This window comes from Tachyglossus aculeatus, chromosome 17 (genome assembly GCF_015852505.1).
Source record: "Tachyglossus aculeatus isolate mTacAcu1 chromosome 17, mTacAcu1.pri, whole genome shotgun sequence".
Lineage (NCBI taxonomy): Eukaryota > Metazoa > Chordata > Mammalia > Monotremata > Tachyglossidae > Tachyglossus > Tachyglossus aculeatus.
Window position 1 is genome coordinate 51,977,634 of NC_052082.1, and position 16,641 is coordinate 51,994,274.

At 43.6% G+C, this 16,641-nt stretch overlaps 2 protein-coding genes across 5 annotated transcripts in view; both read left to right on the forward strand.

Moving 5' to 3' along the window:
* The window catches only part of ULK2 (unc-51 like autophagy activating kinase 2), a 56,756-nt gene extending 42,276 nt beyond the window's left edge, over positions 1-14,480 (forward strand). The window contains exons 19-28 of one of the 3 annotated variants that reach the window (XM_038758730.1): positions 31-224; positions 797-906; positions 2,518-2,667; positions 3,068-3,109; positions 3,573-3,781; positions 5,286-5,464; positions 7,550-7,668; positions 8,003-8,160; positions 10,681-10,816; positions 12,645-14,480. In XM_038758730.1, coding sequence (XP_038614658.1) covers positions 31-224; positions 797-906; positions 2,518-2,667; positions 3,068-3,109; positions 3,573-3,781; positions 5,286-5,464; positions 7,550-7,668; positions 8,003-8,160; positions 10,681-10,816; positions 12,645-12,712 — 1,365 coding nt within the window. In that variant the 3' untranslated portion in view covers positions 12,713-14,480. The remainder of the gene's footprint in view (positions 1-30; positions 225-796; positions 907-2,517; positions 2,668-3,067; positions 3,110-3,572; positions 3,782-5,285; positions 5,465-7,549; positions 7,669-8,002; positions 8,161-10,680; positions 10,817-12,644) is intronic. The other 2 variants (XM_038758731.1, XM_038758732.1) reach the window with 2 other exon arrangements.
* An 843-nt stretch (positions 14,481-15,323) lies between these two features.
* ALDH3A1 (aldehyde dehydrogenase 3 family member A1) overlaps positions 15,324-16,641 on the forward strand; it is a 31,522-nt gene continuing 30,204 nt past the window's right edge. For both annotated transcript variants that reach the window (XM_038759062.1, XM_038759064.1), the window contains exon 1: positions 15,324-15,474. The gene's annotated coding sequence lies outside the window, so the exon portion shown is untranslated. The remainder of the gene's footprint in view (positions 15,475-16,641) is intronic.

Here is a 16,641-nt window from a genome sequence, read left to right on the forward strand (position 1 = left end):
GCCTCAACCATCTTGAATGTATTCCTCCAGGCTACAGCACCTTTCAAAATCCCTAAAACCCAAGGAACCTCCAACTTGCTGGCCTTGGTCACGCGGCAGGGACCCACTGACGTGCCCTTGCCCTCCAAAGGTGGGGCCGACCCAAGGGAGTTCTCGAATTTCCTCACAGTCCAAGGAAGCAAAAGACCTGCAGCAGAGCAGCAGAGTAAGGCCACGTTTGGCAGGTAAAAGACTTATCACTTGAATAGTTTTTTTTCCTCTTAAAATATAAAAACTTTGTGGTAGCCAGAAAGTGTGATTTTGTGTGCGTGTGTGTGTGTGTGTGTGTGTGTGTGTGTGTGTGTGTGTGTGTGTGTGTGTGTGTGGCGGGGAGGTGGTTGTTTGGATTTTTTTGTGGGGCGGGGGGTGTCCCCCAAGTAAAATTAACATGAGTGAAATATTGTACGGCAAGCAGCTATGGAACACCTTCTGCTATGGAGACACATTTCTGTCAACCGCAGATGTATCCTGTATAGTGTAAATACTGAGCTAACTTCCTGAACCTCTCGAACATCCTATTTCTGTTCACTTTTTTGTTTTGATTTTCATGGCAGGAAATTTTAGCCTCCACCCTAGTTTTCTAGGTTTTTTTTTTTAAAGTCCTTACTCCACTTAAAATTGATAACCATTTTATGACAACTTGAAAACATATCTTCTTGATATTTTTCAGAGTATTCCTGTGGTGCTTAAACTTTCTTTAGAAAGTAAAATCTTAATTTTTTTTTATCCCGGCACTAACATATATTGTCTTTTGTAGATCTGTAAGTACCGGAAGGCTGTCAGATCAACAAATGAAAACACCTCTGGGTGGACAGTTGTACCAAGGCAGCACAGAGAGTCTGAATGCCGAACGGCCAATGGATATAGGTAAGACGTGGCTGGGACCTTCCTGATCAACGGGACGATGATGTAGAATAGGGACTTGACCAGTTCCTGTCCCCAGTACCTCAGGTGGAGTGGAAAGACCTCTGAGAGGCAAGTAAGCTTTTGGAAGCAGCATGAATGGCTATCCTCTCAATAGGCAATCCTATTCAGCCATTTGTATGAGAAAGAAGAAAGATGTAAATGTTAAGTGACTTAGGAGGCTAGCACTTCAGACTCGTGTGCTCCCTAGACTGCTGCCAAAAGTAATTAATAATCGCTTTCTTCCGATCTGCCGTACTTCATCAAAAAGACAAGTTCTTCCTGTGTGACTCTCCCTTTTTTCTTTTATTTTAAAGCACACTGGCGAAATTTCCAACTCTCCCCACCTATTGGTCTCCTTTAGACAGTCATTTTCACATGTTTGCAACATACTCTAAGTATCCCTAGGGATACCGCTCAATGAAATAGCGCTCAATGAAATAGTCAAATGTGGGTGCTATATGCTTCATCATTATCAGAATTATTTGCATTGCACTGGGCTTCTGCAGATTAGCTCCATTTCAGAATACTGTTTGGTGCCTGGGATATATCAGGCTAGTATATCAAAAAGAAATCTTTCATCTTTAGCATTTCCATGCTCAAACAGCGGGTGGTTTCTGTCCCCTCTAAAACTGTGTCTATACTAATCTTGATACTCCCACAATTTGAAAGACATACAGGTGCATGGGTTATATGAAAAAAACCTAAACTAAACCTTAGAGGTCATTTCTGTGGGCTTCAGGATCTCCATCCTTTGTGATCTTGCACTGAGTTTGTGACATTCAGAATTGGAGACAGTTGATCTCACTGCTGATGTACCCTCCATCTCTTACTGTACCCCAGGATTCACCCTCTTTTCCATCCACTCTTGCTGCCTCAGGATTCCCACCTAATTCACAGAATTAGTTTGGATGCAGTCCCTGTCCCATATGGGGCCTGCAATCTAAGTAGGAGGAAGAACTGAGACACAGAGAAGTTGTGACTTGGCCAAGCAAGGAATTGGCAGATCCATTCAGCTGTACACCCTCCTGTGCCTTTTTTAAATCGCAACCAAGGTCCACCTCCTGCAGAAAACTTTCCATGGTTAACCTGACCTATTTTCTCCCTTTTCCTCCAACTCATTCTTGAATTATTGAACCCAAATGTACATCTTTATCAATCAATCAATCGTATTTATTGAGCGCTTACTGTGTGCAGAGCACTGTACTAAGCGCTTAGGAAGTACAAGTTGGCAACATATAGAGACGGTCCCTACCCAACAGTGGGCTCACAGTCTAAAAGGGGGAGACAGAGAACAAAACCAAACATACTAACAAAATAAAATAAGTAGAATAGATATGTACAAGTAAAATAAATAGAGTAATAAATATGTACAAACATATATACATATATACAGGTGCTGTGGGGAAGGGAAGGAGGTAAGATGAGGGGGATGGAGAGGTATCTTGTCTTTCCTATAAATTATAAGTGCCTTGAGGACAGTGATTGCTCTCCTTTAACATGTGTCCCGTGTGCCTGTCCAATGCTGTGAGCCTTAAGGACACTCAAATACCTGTGAACCTCTTTTTCTTTCAGCTCCTGCAGGAGCCTGTGGAGTAATTTTAGCACAACCTGCTGCAACAGGAGTGAGTTCTAGGGCTGTAATGTTTACTGTAGGATCCCCTCCAAATAGCGCTACACCTCCCACCTGTACTCATATGGTCCTTCGAACCAGAACAACTTCAGGTGAGGGATATTGGTTTTGCAAGACTCTTCAGTTCAGAGAGCAACTGGCGCCTGCTACCTAGAATTGCCTTTTCACCTTATTGGTGTACGATAGGGTGAATATAATCTGGACTCTGGCGAAAGTAAATGTTTATGCAAATATTAACATTTAAAAACCAATTAAATCTGTTATTTATTGAAGGCACTTGTACAGATTAAACCCTATAAGGAATTTTTAAGGTGGCATTTTTCCTTGTCCTGAGGTTTGTACCTACACCACTAAGATACTTTCCTCCATTTAAGACTGCTCCAAATGATGTTCCTTTCTCCTTAGATGCCACTAATGAGGGGGATCAATATTGAGTGGGTTTTTGTTTTTTTTCCGGAGAACTGACTTTCAGACTTTTTTTTATCCCGACAGCTCAAAAGGGGCAGGGAGCAGACATTCTCCAGGGGGTGAAAGGTATGATGGCTGTTCACATGGGAGCCCCTGGTCAGACTTGAGACCAACTCCATGCCTAGGGACCCGTCACCTTAAAGGCAGCACTGCCATCGTGGTGATGTCACCCCCGGGATTCTTCTTGCAGCTACCTTGGAGTGGCAGCCACCCAGGTGTGCAGACATCAGAATATTATTACAGGCTAATTCAAAAACAACTCATTTTTAAGACAGGCCGCAATGACAGGCTGGCACCCCCGGCCCATAATTTCTGGTAGTCTTTTAAAGGCAATCCGATTTCTCAAATGCTGCTTTTTCACTCTCCTTGCTGAAGCCAGTGAGACATCCATTGCATTTTTAATTTCTCCTTTGTCATTTGCTCTTCTCCGCGTGTGTCTTTGTTTGGATATCCTCTGCTGTAATGCTAAATAAGCCGACTTTTAGAGGCTGGCCCAGTGGACTGAAACATACCCTTTGTTTTTGTCTAGTTGGATCTAACAGTTCTGGAGGGTCTTTGTGCTCAACTAGTGGCCGAGTATTTATGGGGTCCCCTCCTGGCCTTTACATGGGATCGTCTCCACCTGGGGCAGAAGCTGCTCCAAGCTTGAAGTACACACCTTATGGTAATTCGCCTCCCAGCCTAGAGGGGTTCATCACTTTTGAAGCTCCTGAGCTGCCAGAAGAAACCTTAATGGAGGTAGAGACATTTCAATCTAACATATATTCAAATAAAGTATATTACGTGTATAACCTGAGATGTTGTACCAAGGTTTAATATTTGAGGGTTGTTTCATCTTTGCTTTCTAATGTTTCCAGGTACTCAGTAGTGAATCTGTTTAACCCCTGTCTTTTTCACTTGGAAAATATGGCATTTCTTTCTGTTCTCCATAATCCATCCTTGGCTGTTTCCCTTAACAGAGACTAGCTAATGGCAAATGCCAATATGTCCTTGGGTGCCTTTTTATGGCGGGGGGTGGGGGTGGATAATTTAAGGTTATTTGCTGCACAGTCCCTAAAGATATACTTAGATTTTGATAACTTGCTTTCCTTGGAAAAGGAGAATAACAGTATAGCCATTGCACACAGGACCAGTTGCAATCTTTTTAGTTGTCAGAAACACCAAAGAATAAAAGTAATCGCTATGTAGGTCTGCCAAACCATTTTGGGTTACTTGACTGAAGGGTGATTGTCACGTACAAATATGGGCATACCATTTGCATGACTTTCTTACCAGATGATAACTTTGTAAAGGAACCCAGAATATTGGCAGGAAACTGAAAGGGCTGGAAGAAAATATTAAAACTCTTTCTTTCTAGTTCATAAGGCCAGGGGCCATAAGAGGAGTAGCATGGTCTAGGGAAAAGAGCACGGGCCTGCGAGTCAGAGAACCTGGGTTCCAGTCCCGGCTCTGCCACCTATCTGCTGTGGGACCTTTGGCAAATACGTAACTTCTCTGTGCCCGTTACCTCATCTGTAAAATGGAAATTAAAATATGTATTTTCCATCCTTCTTGGGCTCTGAACTCTGTATGGGACAGACACTGTGCCTGTTCTGATTGTGTTGTATCTATCCTAGTACTTAGTGCAGTGCTTTCAGTTCTTGCTTATAAAGCCCACCATTTGTTCACATTTTCATCTGCATCGCCATGCTGATTCTTTGCCCAAATGAGTTTTGATTAGGACCCAACCACATGATATGAACCTTCAGAGGTTTATCATGGTATTTTGGGCTGCCAAGAAATTGATGACTGGAACATAAGCAGTGGCATCTGATCAGTTTTGCTGTACTTGAGATCTATTCTTAAGACCTGCTGTGAACAATGTTGCTGAAATGTAAAGTACTGAAGAGTTTGAATCTTAATAGAACTAAAATGAACCCTTTCCAAATTGAAATGTGCTCTTAAGCTTGGGCTGCTATTACTCATTTGGATTCATTTTTAAGGATTTTATTAACGGATGAGAAACACAGCAACTCAGTTCCTTCAATCCTTCATGCAGTAGGTGCTGAGGTCCATTTAAATTCATGTTTAATCTTAAACTGGATTCATAATCTCTTGGGCCTGAACTTCCTACTCTGACAACTTTTTTTTTTTTTTAGTCATAAACCTAAGGTCACATTTGCTGATAAGCTGCCATTTAGATCTGCTAGAATGCTTTGCTCCCTTTCCTTCCCCATGATGAACAAAATTCTCATCCCAACAGAGAGAACACACTGACACGCTGCGTCACCTCAGTATGATGCTGACATTCACTGAGTGCGTATTGGACCTGACAGCAATCCGGGGAGGAAATCCAGAGCTGTGCACTTCCGCTGTGTCTCTCTACCAGATTCAGGAGAGTGTAGTTGTGGATCAGATAAGCCAGCTCAGCAAAGACTGGGGGTAGGTTTTCTGCATGCATTTTTCCAGGAAAGCATTTCTTCCAAATAAGTACCCAGGACCTGCTTATGATCTTTGACTCAGGAAGCAACCACTTTCATCCCTCTTGACCAGTTCAGATTAGCAGATTGAGCACGGAGGATGGGGCGAGACCCCTGGAGCAGGTAGGTTGGGTCTCCTTTAGCCAGTCCAGTCCCTCTGGGACTACTCCAGACTCCCGAAGGGGAAAGGAGCACCTGCTTGACTGACTTCCTGCTGTTGGAGCCCCACTGTCTGTTTTGGGCAGATTAGTAAAAAGGGGGATGAAGAGCCATTTTCATTTCCCTGGATTTCTATGGGAGTGACAGCTGGTTGCTTTCAAAGTCTAGGACCTGAAAGTAAATAAAGGCAGAATTTGTGAAGCATAGAAAAAAGCAGTCCAAACAATAATAATAATAATGTTGGCATTTATGTGCTTACTGTGTGCCAAATACTGTTCTAAACGCTGGGGTAGATTCAAGGTTTATCAGGTTGTCCCACGTGGGGCTCACAGCCTTAATCCCAGTTGTACAGATAGATAACTGAGGCACAGAGAAGTTGTGACTTGCCCAAAGCAGTCTGAATAGTAATAATAATGATGATGATGGTATTTGTAAAGTGTTTACTATGTGCAAAGCACTGTTCTAAGCGCTGGAGTAGATACAAGGCTATCAGGTTGTCCCATGTGGGGCTCACAGTCTTAATCCCAGTTTTACAGATGAAGTAACTGAGGCACAGAGAAGTTAAGTGACTTGCCCAAAGTCACATAGCTGACAAGTGGCGGAGCTAGGATTAGAACCTTCGACCTCTGACTCCCAAACCTGTATTCTTTCCACTAAGTCATGCTGCAGGAAGTGCCAGTGCAGGAACTGTAGAAGTGGTGGCAGAAAGGTCAGCCCTGGCCAACAGCCCAGTGTCCCCATCTCCACCAGGGGCAACAAAATGCATGGAGGGGGTGGGATGGAGATTCTAACTTAATACTTGTAGGACAGCAGGGATGGACACCCACCCACAGGGAGGGTTGTGAGTGTTCGCCTCCCTCTGCCCCCCCCACCCCCCACCATTACCCCAATTGTTTCCCTCCTCTTCATGCCTCCGAAAATATCTTCACTCACTAAATCAAAGCATTTTCTTTATAGCTTCAACATTCCTGATCGTTGGCCTTGCTGATTCTGTTTTTCCTTCTGCAAATGTCAACCCTGCCTTTGAGCTGCCCATCCTTTTCCCGTTATTCATTTGACACACAATGGTGTGGAATTCATTTGGCAGTAGTGACCGTTTAGCCAGTGGAAGTTATCTAGATTTCTCCCTTAGTTTAGAATATGCTTTTGGCAGCATTTCCTAAGCCACAGTCAGTCAGACAGAGGTTTGAGTGGCTTACGGTAGTGGTTCCTGGACCACGGTTCTGAGGCAGAGCGGACCTCAGTGCAGGTCACTTGGCCAGAGTAAGTACAGCAAGTGTTGCCGCTGGCCTTTCAGTACACCCTTCTTCACAACAAGGCAGATACTTCACCCAGGTAAATGCAGCCTTGCTTTTCTCATCACTTGGCAACAAGATGACCACCCTAGCCACTTCTCCTTCTCCCCTCAATGTAGCCACGTGGCGTGGGGTTTACTTTCCTAAGCTCTTAGTACAGTGCTCAGCCCTGAGTAACACTCATAATATTATTGATGGATTGTTCGCAGCTGATCCTGGGGCTCAGGGTACACACTGTACCCATCTGGTCACTGAAGAGAGAGATTCCCCATTCTTCTTCCCTTCAGACAGTATGTACCAATTTTACCAGGGCAGGGGCATGCTGAGGAGTCCACCCAGTCATAATATCCGTGCCCCCTCAGGAGTCAAGCCTGCTTTTCATTACCATTCCTATGGAGGGTCTGGTGTAGCGACAAGTCTGTTGCATCTTTGATAATTATCAGTGCTATTTATCAAGCACTTTGCATGTAGAGCACTGTACTAAGCACTTGGGATAATACAGATTTGGTTGATACGTTCCCTGAATAATGGTCTGAGTGGACGTGGTCTGGCAGAAGTCCCCTCTGATTTTGGGGTGTCTTTTCTCCTTCCAGGCAAGTGGAGCAGCTGGTGCTGTACATGAAAGCGGCCCAGCTGCTGGCCTCGTCTCTACATCTTGCTAAAGCCCAGATCAAGTCGGGGAAATTAAACCCATCCACTGCTGTGAAACAAGGTAAGGTGGCTCCCCAGGACCAGGCCCCTTTCGGTCATACATTCTCTTTCGCCAAGAGACAAACTCCAGCTCTTTTCAAAGATACCAGGACAAATTCTCAGTGTCTTAGTCTCAGTTGTATTTGAGGCAAGGGGTTTGCTCTGGGGATTCGAGTCTAACACACAAGACGAGAAAAGTTCTGGATCCTGGCTGGTAAGGGGGTGCAGAGATGCCCCCTGTTAGGCACCCAAATTGGTCGAGAGTGCCTCTCCCACCTGAGCAGAAATTTACCTGGGCCATAGCCATTTTTAGAATTGGTAAATTGAAACTCCTCCATCTTGAATTTTGCCCGCAGTTGTCAAAAACTTGAACGAGCGATATAAATTCTGCATCGCCATGTGCAAGAAGCTGACGGAAAAGCTGAATCATTTCTTCTCCGACAAACAAAGATTCATCGATGAGATTGACAGTGTGACGGCAGAGAAGCTCATCTACAACTGTGCTGTGGAGATGGTAATCCCAGTTCCTTTTTTAGAAGGTTTAAGATTGGTCTCTGGGGTCAAGCATGATCAGTCTCTGGGCCTCTCAATTTAGAAGATATGCTATATAGAATCATCTAAATTTTCTGTTTTGCTAAGGAATCAGAGGCCTCTTCCCTGTTCTGATGAAAGAAATAAAACGTTTCCAAATTTAGCATCACTAATCTGAAAGAGATTAACCTGCAGATCTGATTGCAGTCAAGACCAGATTATTTTTCTGTAACCTGATTTATATTGCTCTTGCTCTAGTGTCCCCCTTGGTTGACTGCTGGGGGCTCTGGTTGATTGAGTTGTTCTTGGTATTTTCTTCCCTTTCACTAGTTTGAGGGTGAAAAGAACATTAAGAAATGCACTGCTGAGGTAGCCAGTCCATGCCTGAACTTCATGTCCTAAGGCTCACTTGTTAGTTCACTGGAGCATACAAACAAAACAAAACAAAAAAACACTTCCCTTAGTACTGGTTTCACTTTGAACAGTATTTTGTTTTGGGGTGATGGTTTGTTCCCCAAAAGATCCACTTCTGAGGAATTTCCTTGGCCATTTTCTGGCAGATATTCTCCCTCAAGACAGTCCTATTTCCAGAAGATTTCAAATTTAAACAGCGGCTGCAAGCAACTGGCCAGTCAGTCCTGATCTCCCCGTTGGGACGAATACCCCTTGAGAGAGAACACAATCCCTAGGCAGGCTTTTGATGAATTGTTCCATGTTCAGCTAGTTACATGGATCAGATACCAAGGACATATTTCTTCTGTATTTCATATTGTCGCTTTGTCCCCAGGCCAAGACAACCCCCAGTGTAAATAAAAGACATTTTCTGTAAAGTAGTTGCATGAGTATTAAAAGTAATTCCGTTCCTATGCTGACCTCTGTTTAGACCCCTATGTGCCTGTACTTATCACCCACATTGGAGGCGGGGGAGAGAAGGGCCTCTTCAGGATTTCTGCCAAATAATTTTGCTTTCCTGTGACTTTATCTTTTATCCAAATTGGCAAGAGCCTGTCTTAAGGCTGCCATAAATGCCAAGTGGTAACCAAAGTGCTTAGGTGATAGTTGAGAAAATTAATCAGGGAAGGCCTCTTGGAGGAAATGAGTTTTCAGAAGGATTTGAAGACAGAATTGGGAGAGAAGGGATCAAGGCACCGTGAGGTTATCTTGGGGGGAAACTAATTATTTAAGTTGAGGTGTAGTGGGAGAAGAGTGGATGAGAAGGAGGGAGAGAGTTGGTGGAATGCCTTAAAGCCGGTTCTCAGGAGTTTCTGCCTGATGCAGAGAGGCATGGGTAACCAGTGACGGTTTTTGAGGAGTGGAGAGATATGGGCAGATTGATGTTTTAGAAAAGGGATCTGAGCAGCATGTTGAGATATGGGCCGAAGTGAGGAGAGCCAGGAGGCTGAAGCAGTAGTCAAGTTAGGATATAATAATTACAGTATTTGTTAAGCACTTACTATGTTCCAGGCACTGTTCTAAGTGCTGGGCTATGGCAAGTGCCTGGACCAGGGTAGGAGCTGTTTGATTGAAGTGGAAAGGACAAATGTGGGAAATGCTGTGGAGGAAAAACCAACAGGATTTTAGCAATAGACTGAATTTGGGAGTGCATATGTTCCCAATGCCAAGGTTACAGGCTTCAGATACAGGGCTGGAGAGTGGGTGTAGTGTCAACTGTCATGGGAAAGTTAGGCAGAGGAGAAGATGTGGGTGGGAAGGTTATAGACCTATCTGAGTGTAAAATGTCATCAGTTTGTCAGATCTGTGCTTTTGAAAAACTAGTTGCTAGCTAAGGTCTTATCATTCAGTCAGTCAGTCAATCAGTGGTAGTTATTGAGCTCTTATTGAGTGCATATTACCTTATTAAGCCCAGGGTAGAGGACAACAGAAGTAAGACACACATTCCCTGCTCTCAGGGAGCTTATGATCTGACAGAAGATTTTCCAGTAGTGAAAACAAGTCATACAAAAGCATAACAGGAAGTAACATGAATATATTAGGATGAAATAGAATAAGTAATTTAATGTACAAATCAAACCATACAACTGTAGGTTTGGGAAGATGAGAGTTACCTCAATTTAGCCACCAAATGACTTTTCAATAAGAAACTCAGTCCTGAGTCAGGTTTTCACTAATATCATCAGGAGTGCCGTTTCAAACTGAACCAGAACATGCCAATTCTCCAGTATCTGTTTACTAAACCGAAGAGATAATTGAGTCAGAGAAGGAAAAGGTCGGACCACCAAGCTAAATTCGGGCAGCTACCTTTGGGACTAGCCAAACCCATTTTTATTGGCTCTTCTAAGCTTCCGCCTCTCTGAACCCCCTTGGTCCATCTGAGCGTGGGTATTCAGCTTTCTGCTGTGTTTTCAAGTACCGTTTCCCCAGAATGATTATCTCGCACCCAGAGGGTGACCCATTCGGGGAGTCTTTTAAAGCCGCAGTATTCAGTCGCTTTCCATAGGCTTGGAAAATTGCAAACACTTGCGATTTTGTTCCCTGACTCTAGGTTCAGTCAGCAGCCCTGGATGAGATGTTTCAGCAGACAGAAGACATCGTGTACCGATACCACAAGGCAGCCCTCCTTTTGGAAGGCCTGACTAAGATCCTCCAAGACCCCGGGGATATTGAAAATGTACACAAATGTAAGTTCCCCTTGACGCGAGCACTCCAATAAGATCTGATCCTCTTTCAGTTCTCTGGTACTGAAATTGGAACTGCAGGGGAAGCAAGTCGTTTAACTCGAGTCCTTTCAAGCCTTTGGACCCTTAGAGCTTATTACCCTAAGCAGCAGGTACCCTGCTTGGCATATAATTCATTCAGTTCCAGGAGTGATGGCAGAGCTTGGCGTCCTGATTTGTGTGGGCATTTGGGGACAGGAACTGTTCAATCAAACTTGTTCTTGTTCTCGGAGCTATTAATGGTATTCATGGTATTTGTTAAGCATTTGCTTTGTGTCAGGCACTGTACTAAGCGCTGGGGTGGATACCAGTAAACTGGGTTGGCCATAGGCCCTGTCCCACATAGGGCTCACAGTCTCGTTCCCCATTTTACATATAAGGTAACTGAGGCGCAGATAAGTTCATTCATTCATTCATTCAATCGTATTGAGCGCTTACTGTGTGCAGAGCACTGTACTAAGCGCTTGGGAAGTACAAGTTGGCAACATACAGAGACAGTCCCTACCCAACAGCGGGCTCACAGTCTAGAAGGGGGAGACAGACAACAAAACATATTGACAAAAAGAAAATAAATAGAATAAATATGTACAAATAAAATAGAGTAGCAAATACGTACAAACATATATGCATATATTCATTCATTCATCGTATTTATTGAGCGCTTACTGTGTGCAGAGCACTGGACTAAGCGCTTGGGAAGTCCAAGTTGGCAACACATAGAGACGGTCCCTACCCAGCAGCGGGCTCACATTCATTCATGCAATCGTATTTATTGAACGCTTACTGTGTGCAGAGCACTGAAATAAGTGCTTGGAAAGTACAAGTTGGCAACATCTAGAGACGGTCCCTACCCAACAGCGGGCTCACAGTCTAGAAGGGGAAGACAGAGAACAAAACAGAACATATTAACAAAATAAAATAATTAGAATAAACATGTACAAATTAAATAAATAGAGTAATAAATACATACAAACATATACAGGTGTTGTGGGGAGGGGAAGGAGGTAAGGTAAGTTGTAACCAGCCCAACGTCACACAGACAAGTGGTGAAGCCAGAATTAGAACCCATGACCTTCGGACTCCCAGGCCTGTGCTCTATTCACTATGCCTTGTTGCTTCTTTACTAAATTTTAATTATAAATTATTAAATGGCAGAAAGCAGGTCACCTGTTGGGCTGTGGTGCCTTGGTTGTCCTGAGTTACTCATGTTAAGTTGTGTGGTGGTGGGCGACCCTTAACTGGTTGGAGAACGCTAGTAAAGAAAATGGAAACTGCTTGCGATGATGGTGGTATTTAAGTGCTTACTATGTATCACACACTGTTCTAAGCACTGGATTGGATGCAAGCAGATCGGGTTGGCTCAATCCCAGTCCCACATGGGGCTCACAGTCTTAATCCCCATTTTACAGATGAGGGAATTGAGGCACGGAGAAGTTAAGTAACTTGCTCAAGGACACACAGCAGACAAGTGATGGAGGTAGGATTAGAACCCAGGTCCTTCTGACTCCCAGGCCCATCGGCTTTATCCCATAGGCTACACTGCATGTCTTGATTTCTTGTGGATACAGCATTTAGGCAGAGAGCTTTAAATGTAGTAAATTTCTCCCCGATCTTGCTGCAACATGCAGGTTTCAAGAGGGAGTGAAAATGTGACTCTGTTTTGGCCACTGTCAGTGAGGGGACAGAGATTTGGGGTGGTGGCTTTTCTTCTTTGAATGAGTCAATGTCTGCACTTCAGTGTTTAATGTTTTTATGTCATTTGAATGTTAACTATAGCTTCTTTTGTTTGCAGATAAATCTAGTATTGAAAGGCGATTGTCTGCACTCTGCTATAGCACAGTGACCGTGTATGAACAATAACCATATTCATGGACCAGGTGGTGACATTGTACAGGGACCACTGTTCAGTGATATGGCACTTTTGGGCTATAGCTCAGATGTTGGATTCTCCCCATGAGCGACGGCTTTCAAATGGGTGACTACCAAAGAAACAAGCAGTGAAGTCAAAGAGGAAAAGTTCCAAATCCCCCAACAACACATATAGGAAATTTGCCTTATTGAGAAACCACTCCTCCCCTTTCCGCAGAGGAACAGATTTGAAAGGAATCCACCTTTATTTCTGTTTGAACTTCATTAATGTGCTTCCTATTGGCTAGAACAATCAGTAAAATTCTTCTTCTAGAGGGAAATTGACTGGGACTTGGGTCCTGGTTCCCGAGGTTCCCCGGTGGGGTACGCAGTACCAAGTGGAGGAGAGCAGAGATCCTTCCAGTGTTGCCAGAATCAAACTGCTTGAAAATCACTGACGGATAAAAGTGGAAAAACTCCAGGCTCTTCCTGTTCAGTGTTTGGACTGAAGAATGTCTGGATCTGAACGTGCATCTCGCCAAAGGCAGCTTAGCGACCTGTCGGGGAAGAAAGGGGGAGAAACGTCTATTAGGAGGAGGAGCAGAGGCAGCTCTTGGAAGAAATTGGGCTCCACGTGTTTGAAATCCCCGGTTGGAGATGTGGATACAATTCGATCTTCTTCCGAAACATTTCGTATTGCACTATTTGCTAAAAGCAACTGTATATTGGATTTTACAGAACTCTGTTTCAAACCAGATAAGGCACAACAGACTTCTATAAAGGGTTTCATTTCATTGTATATAAATCCTTTTCAAAATTTCAAATGTAGCTTCTAGAAGACTTTTAAACCAAATGTAAAAACCTGCATTCATGTGATCCTTACCCTCTCCCACCCGACCTTTTATTTTAAAACTTATTTGTCTAACATGTACTTGAGTAACTACTGCTACAGATCTTCCCTATACTGAAAGTATTTTCAGTGGCTGGTCATTTGCTTTTCCTTTAAGGTTTGGTTGCAACTCTTGTGCATGCAGGATATGCTTTAATGCCTGTGATGTCTGTGGTATTCTTTAAAGCTCTCGGAATACAGCTCCTTGAGCAGTATTAGATAAATACTGTAGTCTGAAAGGTTCTCTCAAAAACTCTGAGGGCAAAGCAATGGTTGGGAATCTAGATGCTTGTTTAGTGATGTGGAGTGTCTGTGTAAGGTTAGTTTAAAAAAAAAATCAGATTGGTGTTGAAGTGGGATGTTTTCCCACAACCAGACGGGCACCTGTCATTTCAAGCAAAGTCCCTTTGATTCACCAAATAGCAAGTCGTGGAGAGGGTAGACTAACATCATACAACTCTGGAAATGGTTCCAATATTTAATTTTGTTTTTGTTAACTGCTTGAATACTTGAATAAACCATTCTCCGGAGCAAATCATTTTAATCCTTTTAGATAACGTGGTCGGAACTATTTGACAAAGTTGTACAGCAGTCCTCTGGCCTTGATATCGTTCAAGCGTACTGATACAACCGTGGGTTTTCCTTTATTTTGACAAAGTAATGTAATTTTTACCTTATTTATCTGTAAGAGATTCCAACAGTTAATTTGAAAGTTTATTTATATAATGTTTGTATTTCTAGGTCTTTAATACAGTGTTTCTACCTCTCATTTGTAACTGCATGCATTATTCTTGAAACTAGGTAATAACTCACTTAACTGTCGCGTCATTGCCTTTTTATTATGGCCTGTATAAATGTATAGGACGGTAAAATAAAACTGACAAGAAAGTGCTTCTAGGGCAGGGTCCTGCCTAGTATTAAGCTTGTGGACATGGGGCCGCAGCCCGGAAAAGCCAAGGGTCTAGGGTGGCACGGACAATGACTTTTATTTGGTTTCTCCCCAAAGCCAAGATCAGCAGGTGAGGAGGGGAATTTCAGAACAAGAATAAAAGCTGGTTTTTCTTCTTCTTCCCCCAACCCCTGTCCCCCTTCAAAGAGCTTTGGTGTAGTGGAGGAAGAACATGCAAACACCAGTTCATCAACATGAGCTCAGACAATATCCAAATGTGTTCCCAACATTGATGGGGGTAGAAACAGGGTCAGGTTTGGGGAAGTGCCAGGGAGGGAAGAAGTGTTTTTTCAGTTTACTTGGGGTTGCATATCTGACTGCTATGGATTGTGGATCATGTTGCTCTCACTTCAACTCATCTGGCTCTTCAGACTTGGCAATGTTACCCTGGAGCAGAGAGGGGAAAGAGGCTGGGGCGGGGGGGCATTCTTTGCCCAGAACCCTCAAAGTAGTGAAAATAGACTATTCTAAGTGTGGTGCATACCGAATAGATCGGGAAGTGAAAAGAAACATTTCCTATAGACGGGCTGGATGTCTTCCAGTTATCGTCTACTCCTTTGCTGACGCTTTACTGTTCAGCAGTAGCCAGAAAAAGGCTTTGTGTGGGGTTTTGCTGCATTGTCGAGGACCGACCTGAAAGGGAAAAGCCAATCTTAATTGGCAAAGGATAAAGTAGCAGAAATGATGAAACTGGCGGGAAGTTGCTTTTGAAAGCTCTGCAGTCCCAGAGAATAAACCTCAGGAGTCTGCACAAAGGGCAGGGAGTCCCAGTGTAGGCTACGTAGGCAGCGTTTCCCAAAAATTAATTATGTTGTTTTTCAGAACTGAGGCAGACTTGCTTGTCATCTTGCCAGAATATCTACAGCTGCACAAACAGTCCTGGAAAGAGGCCTTTCCGCTGGGTTACTTTCAGAAGAGACCAAAAGGCTGTGCCAGGTAGGGAAGCTTCTTCTACCTCTTTACTGGCAGGTGCTACTTTTGTAGTCCAACTTTTCAGTACTGTGGATGCGTTCTCTGCCTCTGAAATCATTTAAGCCAGTCAGTGACTTCAGAGATTCCAGTACCTGAAAAAGCATTTTTCCCCTCTTTGGGCATTTGCAGTGCTCTTTCCTGTCCCTTTTTCTTTTGGTTTTTTTTTTTAATGGAATTTAAGCGCTCACTCTGTGCCAGGCACTGTACTTACTAAGCACTGGAGTAGATACAAGGTAGTCGAGTTGGACACAGTCCCTGTCCACACAAGATTTATAGTCTTACTTTCCATTTTATAAATGAGGGAACAGAGATGTTAAATGACTTGCCCAAGGTCACCCAGCAGGCAAGTGGCATAGCTGGGAGTCGAACCCAGGTCCTCTGACTTCAAGACCCATCAAGACTTCAAGACTCTTTCCACTGTGCCACGCAGCTTCTGTTGCTCTTTGGGTAGTAGTGGTGATGGTGATGACAGTATTTATTGAGCACCTTACTATGTTTTAAATCCTGAGTTGATGCAGGATAATCAGATCAGTTACAGTCCATTTTCCACCTGGGGCTCACAATCAACGTGGTAGGGAGAGTAGGTATCTTTATTATTTTATTTATTTATTTATTTAAATCTATTTTATTTTGTTAGTATGTTTGGTTTTGTTCTCTGTCTCCCCCCTTTTAGACTGTGAGCCCTCTATGGGGTAGGGACTGTCTCTATATGTTGCCAACTTGTACTTCCCAAGCGCTTAGTACAGGGCTCTGCACACGGTAAGCGCTCAATAAATACGATTGATGATGATGATGATGATTTCCAGATGAGGAAAGAGATCCAGAGAAGCTAAGTGACTTGCCCAAAGAATCATATTGTGCCTAGGGCAGAGTTGGAAGTAGAATCTGGTTCCTGGGGCCATGCTCTTTCCACTACCCTGCTGTGGGCTAAGGTAAAAGTTCAGTACTGAGTTCTTAGATGGTGACACCCCCCACCCCACCCCGCCAAGGAACAGAGGCCATGTCTGATTCCCACCTCTGCATTAGTACAGTGCTTATACAGTGATACGAACATAGTAAATACTATTTCTATTTATGGCAATATTCCATGGCCTGTGAACAGGCCATTAAAATACAGCAGGCTTTTCACCT